Source organism: Epinephelus fuscoguttatus, linkage group LG19 (genome assembly GCF_011397635.1).
Source record: "Epinephelus fuscoguttatus linkage group LG19, E.fuscoguttatus.final_Chr_v1".
In the NCBI taxonomy this organism is placed as follows: Eukaryota; Metazoa; Chordata; class Actinopteri; order Perciformes; family Serranidae; genus Epinephelus; species Epinephelus fuscoguttatus.
This window is the reverse complement of record NC_064770.1, coordinates 32,278,278-32,284,277: the sequence shown is the minus strand read 5'-3', so window position 1 is coordinate 32,284,277 and position 6,000 is coordinate 32,278,278. Positions and strand designations below refer to the sequence as shown.

At 44.1% G+C, this 6,000-nt stretch overlaps 1 protein-coding gene across 5 annotated transcripts in view; it reads right to left on the bottom strand.

The window, feature by feature from the left end:
- Positions 1-275: 275 nt before the first annotated feature.
- wizb (WIZ zinc finger b) overlaps positions 276-6,000 on the bottom strand; it is a 44,970-nt gene continuing 39,245 nt past the window's right edge. For all 5 annotated transcript variants that reach the window (XM_049560117.1, XM_049560118.1, XM_049560120.1 and 2 more), the window contains 2 exons: positions 4,585-4,741; positions 276-4,108 (listed from right to left, as the gene is read on the bottom strand). In XM_049560117.1, coding sequence (XP_049416074.1) covers positions 3,751-4,108; positions 4,585-4,741 — 515 coding nt within the window. In that variant the 3' untranslated portion in view covers positions 276-3,750. The remainder of the gene's footprint in view (positions 4,109-4,584; positions 4,742-6,000) is intronic.

The window sequence follows — 6,000 nt, the reverse complement described above, 5'->3', positions numbered from 1 at the left end:
AAATCAAATCACGATAGAGGAATTAAGATCACTTATTTTTTTTTAACTACCTCGCTAATAGAACTGCTGATAGCTCTACTAGCATCAACAGCTTCTTAAGTACATGTAGTTATATAGTATGTTATCTATACTCCATAAAAGGGTTTCGTTTGGATCGAACAGTCATGTTTCAAACATGGGCAACAAACTCTAAAAGGTCGCCAGCCTACGTGGACCCTTTAGTTATTGCTTCAGCTCTGGCTTGATATGAACGCACTCTGAAGCAGTGTAGAAAGAAAACCGACCGCAGACTTCAGGAGCCCGAGGTCGCACGGTGTTCGTTAGAGGGCTGGCAGTTCTCAAGGGCCCCGCTTGAAATCAAGTTTGGTTTGTGTTCATGTTTAATTGGAATAATCTAACCCTACAGTAACAACATGGAGCCGCTCCAGTAGCCCGAGTCTTCTTTTTTCTCGGCGGGTGCTTGTGGTGGACCGCCGCCGGTTCAGTCCATTGTTCAGCGTGGAGCCTTGGGGAACTCGATAGCTGTGCAGAGTTTCCTCCACCATCAGGTCCAATGTAAACAGCTTTTACAGAGGCAAGACAAGGAAGTAAACAGACTCTTTGGCACATCCTAACACGACGATGGATGCAGTTAAAGTCCTGGTCAGACCACGTACAGACAGGCTCCCACATTTAGTCCACGTTAAGCACAGGAGGCGTCTTCCTATCAAGCGGGTTTACTTCCATCTTTCTCTTTAAAAATGGGAAACAAATGCACATTTGCTATGTCTGTACACAAACATACAAACACACACACACACACACACATTGTGCACTTGTGTCAAAGTGCACCGCTGACCTTTTTTTCAAACATTCCAGAGCTCTACTTTAGCTTTAAAATGACCTAGCTTACCACATTCAGATGCATAATAATAAATAAATAATAACTCGGGTTGAATTGAAAAAGGCAGGAAAGAAATGGCAACACTTTGAATGGAAGAAAAAAGAACTATAGAAGTGTAACCTTGAACGTTCTCTATGGCCCTGCTGCGCCGATCCAGACAGGGAGATTCAAAAGCAATTGTGCCTTCAGCAGCTGAAAGCAGCACGCTGTGGAGCCGCAACATCATGAAAGGTAAAACTATCAATGGTACGGTAACATGGGGCTTATGTTTGATTGTATGAATGTGTGCATATAAGTTTTTAATAAGTGCTTTAAGCTACATTCAAGCATAATGTATATTTGGGGAAGAGAATTACATTATAAAGTTAACAAGGGGGGGTTTCCCTTTTTGGGTGTGCTTCCACTTCTTGCTCCTTAAACCAATTGGAGTTAAGCCTGGCTTATGGTTGGGCACTCTACGCTTTTGATGACTGTTGCTTGACAGAAATTATGAACTTTTCCTTTCAAGTTGCACCTGGAGAATTTTGTTATCACATGGACAATGTCATACTTTGTCATGAAGTCTGATTGACGACATGGCGACAGTAGTTTTCAACATGCATGTATAAAGAGAGCTGGAGGCAGGACCCCTGTCATCCCTCAGAGGTTCTCAGTGGCACTCTAAGCCAAAAAAAAAATCCAGCTTCTACTTGCTTTCAAGACTTTACTCAGGGTATAAAATAACCCGGATTGTTGGCACTACTTCTGCACTGTGTGTCGCGGTCCCATTCTAAATGGACTGCAAGTGACTCACACATGTGTCAAGTTCCTAAAAAACAAACTATCTGGATGTAAAGTGAATTTCTGGCGCAGAGCTTTTATTTTAAAGAGCTGTTTCCTGCTGTAGAGTAAGTGACAAACGGCACTCTAGCTCTACGACATGGCCAAACATGCTGAATATATTTAACTGTGTGGACCTTGAACTGATGACTAAGGAGAAATGTGGATCCATGGCTGGACCTGTTGGGAACCACTGCATGAGAGACTTGTGCCAGCTGAGCCAACTACTTCCAGTTTAGTGCTCTGCCAACTTGAATAGGGATAAAATGATTCAATTGTGCAGCTCTTTTAGATTTTCCAAATGCTATCAGACTGAATGGATCAAATTCTGATAGTGAAATGAGTAATTTTGCGGGGATTGGGGTGCTCAAAAATAAATGTTTACAGATGTCTTTTTTCCAACGCAAGTTTCTGAAAAAAGTATTTTTGGGCTGCATAGCACTGCATAATGGATATAATGTGACTCCATACAAGGTCAAGTGAGTAATATAAAGGGAGATTTAGTGGCATCAAATGGTGACGACTGCAGATTGCAGTGTTTTTACTGGGAGCTTAATTATCCATAGAGGTTAAATTGGACCTGGTACAAACACTGAATAAAACAGTGCAATGTTGCAAATCTGTGTTTCTCCAACACTTATGTCGTGGAGGGGCTGCTAACTATGGTGGCCGACGCGAGAATGCAAATGGCGCTCTCTAGAGACAGTGTTTGGTTCGTCTGTTCTGGGCTACTGTAGAAACATGGCGGTGTAACGTGGTGATCTCCATAGACATGGATCAAGACAAGTGTTGGGGGCGGTTACTTTTGAAATATAATAGGTTACTGATTACTAGTTACCCTGTTCAAGTTGTAATAAGTAATGTCACTAATTTAATCACATCATCCAAATAATGTAACTTATTACATTTGATTACTTTTTGAGTACTTTTCTAACAAAAGTTTTGACTTGGCAATAAAGCTGAAAAGTCCTAGAAATCATAAGTGTGTAAATGTTGCACTCAAATTTGTTCCAATGTCTTTGATAAACCGTGTAGTAACTGAAATAAATTATTTGAATGTAACCCTTTATAATCACCAGTATTTTAACTGTAATTTAATTGCATTTTTCTCAGTAGCTGTAACTAATTACAATTAAATTTATTTTGTAATTTAATGACATGTAGCTAGTTACTCTCCAACACTGCCTACGCGGATATAAACGGCTGATTCTACGGTAACGAAAACACAATGATTCTTGTTTTCAGGTCACTAAAGGAAATATACTTATTAAATTCATTTTCTGCCAGTATCTCTCCTTAAATCCTACACACTGAAGCAAAAATTGAAAATGATGTTAAATTTCTGTCAAGCAATACTCACCAAAAGTGTTGAGCTCTCTGCCATAAATCAGGCTTTTGCCCGTTCAACAGGGCGTTTCAGTTTCAGTTAAGTGCTAAGTGTCAATGTCGACATTGAAAGTGCCTGTTTTAACACCACGTGATAACACGCGTTTTACGTCTCAGCCACACAAGTAGCAAGATTATAAACGTCATTTAATCTCAGTCAGGACCTTTGGGTGAGAGGCTGAGGCCAGCAGCGTGGTCAGAGCCTCATCGCTCTCAGTAACGTACTGTTCATAAAGGGAAAGGGGGCGAAGCTGCAGTAGACAGGAGGGGGGCTGAAGTTTGATAAAGGGCTACATTAACCCCTAAATCACCCAGTGAATGGCAGGAGAGGTACAGCAACGGTCCGCGTCAACACCTGGACATTCAATTTAAACAAGGCAAACCCAAAACATTAGCTCGTCTCTCCTGCTAACCTCTGACACTACCAACAATAGCCCATCCCCGGTGCACAGATAAGCCGGGAGAGCTTCGTTCCCATGGTAACGGGACTTAGTAACAGTCTAGAAAGCTGCTTCAAAGGTGCTTGGGGCTCAGAGGGCTCTTTGGAGGGGAAACACTCCTCCTCAGCAACACTTTGTGAAGGCCGAAGGAAAGAAACGGATGGACGAAAAGATACTCTAAAGGCAGGAAGAAACAAACAGGGCTAAATGACAGCGATGAGCTTACACTGTCTGGGTGGGGACGGGGATAGAGGTCGGAGACAGGGTGGACTTCTCCTCTGAGACCTTTACGATCTCTGTGGCAGTGACAGGCGGAGCACACTTGGCCACCGGAGGCGTAGGGGAGCGGGTCGGGGTGGAGGTGAGGGCAGGTGTAGTGGAGGTGGTACTGGAGGTAGAGGTGGAGGTGGAGGCTGGGGCAGAGGCCTGGACCGGGGCTGGGTCATCGGCAGGGGGTTCAGCAGAGGCTGCTTTGGGTGCAGCAGGCTTGTTGTAGTTCATCTTGAGGATGTGCTGCTGGAGGTGTCTGATCCAGTCCTCCTGCACCGAAAGCGGGCCGTGAAACTCCACCTCGCAGAACCTGACGCACAGGAACATATATCAAAGCTGGAATTATGCAAAATAACACACACACACACACACACACACACACACACACACACAGTAATCTACACACTCTGTGGCTGCAGCAACGTGTTCACACAAAGAAATAAAATACAAACTGACGGGTGTTAAATTCAGCGCCTCCCTCGGGTGCAGCCAATTCTGTTAAAACTTTTGTGCTGCAGTTACATCAGAACTTAAGCACTCATTCGTGTTGCCTGAAAATCCCAAATGATTCAGTATTCTCAATATGGTGCATTAGCCACTAAAAGTGGAGAGCTGCTCAGCAGGGGGTGGGGTGGGGGTGGGGATTGGTGCTTGGGGATTACAGGACTATTTAAAACTTAGCCAGACAGTTCTATTAATGCTGCCTTCTCAAAATGTCTCATGTTGACGGCCCCTGAGCGTTTTCTCTCAGGCCCTGGGAAGCTCTAACAGACAGGTTTCACTCACCGGCACTTCAGGGTGTAGAACTTTCCCACCAGTTTGACCAGTGGGTAGGATGGTGGTTTGGGCACCAGGGCGGGGACGGTGCCTGTGCGGGGGGGTTTAGGAGGGCTCTCTGTTCCATCTGGGCAAGACGGGTGTTTCAAGGGCCGACGCTCAAAACCTTAGTGAGAGGAGAAGGAGGAGTGGACAGACAGGGTTGGTGCAAAGTGAAGCTGCGCCACAATACATGGGTGCGTTTCATCACGCTAACGTGTTTCCTCACTTCCTTTCCTCACGTCTTAGTCAAACCCACAGATGCAAACAGAGGAGACGAGGAAGAGACACAAGGAGCTGCCAAATGAGAGATCCTTGGTTCCATATCAACAGTCTTACTAATGCCATGCTGCACAGCTGCATCACCTGTCGAACCAACTGGTGCGAATGTCCAAAAAAAACAAACAAACCTTATTTAAGAACAATGACCCTGAAACATCTTTCACACGGGTTGGAAAATCTCTTATAGGCCTACAAGGTTCTGTTTACATGTACAGGTATTTTCCCAAATGTATATTTTCTCTACATTTCGCCTCTCGTTCAAACGCAACCGGAGTCTTAGGTCGCTAAGGCCTTCTTAGATGCAGATTTCAGAACTTCGGTAACTTTGTATCTGTGTGGACGTGTAAAATGGAGCGGTTGGGCGAACACTACAGGCTACAGGCCCATCAGCACTCCTGGATCCGCTGCCCTGCTGCACTTTACGCCACTGTCCTATTTCCAGCCTCACCGTCCCTGGAATGAATTGCATTTTCCCCCCACTTGCTCTCTGCTTGTACACAACAGCTCAAGTAGCAGCTCTACTTCTCTGCTCCTGTGGAAGCTCGACTCCTCTCTATGGACGCATAAACAGAACTCTGAGGCTAACCCACCCACAATCAGGTCATTATAAAGGCAATGACCAAAAAGATATTGCCGGATGAGTCACAGCTCTGGAAATTGGCAGTTCAGGTGAGAAATGAAGTTTAATTCGGGGCTCTCCACACATGATATTAAGCTAACGCAGAGGTGGGAGTTATAAAGATCTTTCAGTAGTAGTCATAACTTTGTGTGGGCGTCTGTTAACGAGCTGCAACGCAACATGTCCAGTGTGTGCTAGGGGCGGCAATTGACAAACCTTGGCAGCACCGGTGTGTTTCCAGCTTTACATACACCAAAGGCCTTTATTCATTTAGAAATGAAAACTGATATTAGTAGTATTATTACTGTAAAATCTCATTATTATTTAATGTTCCTTTCTGTTGAGTTAAGTGTTATTTGTTATGATTACTAAGGCAATTGAGTGACTTGTATTATTGCTATCTGCACTATAATACATCTCATAGTTGCATGAGAATGTGTGTGTGTGCATCGTAAAATAAAAACAAAAAAAAATTGTTGCTTTGT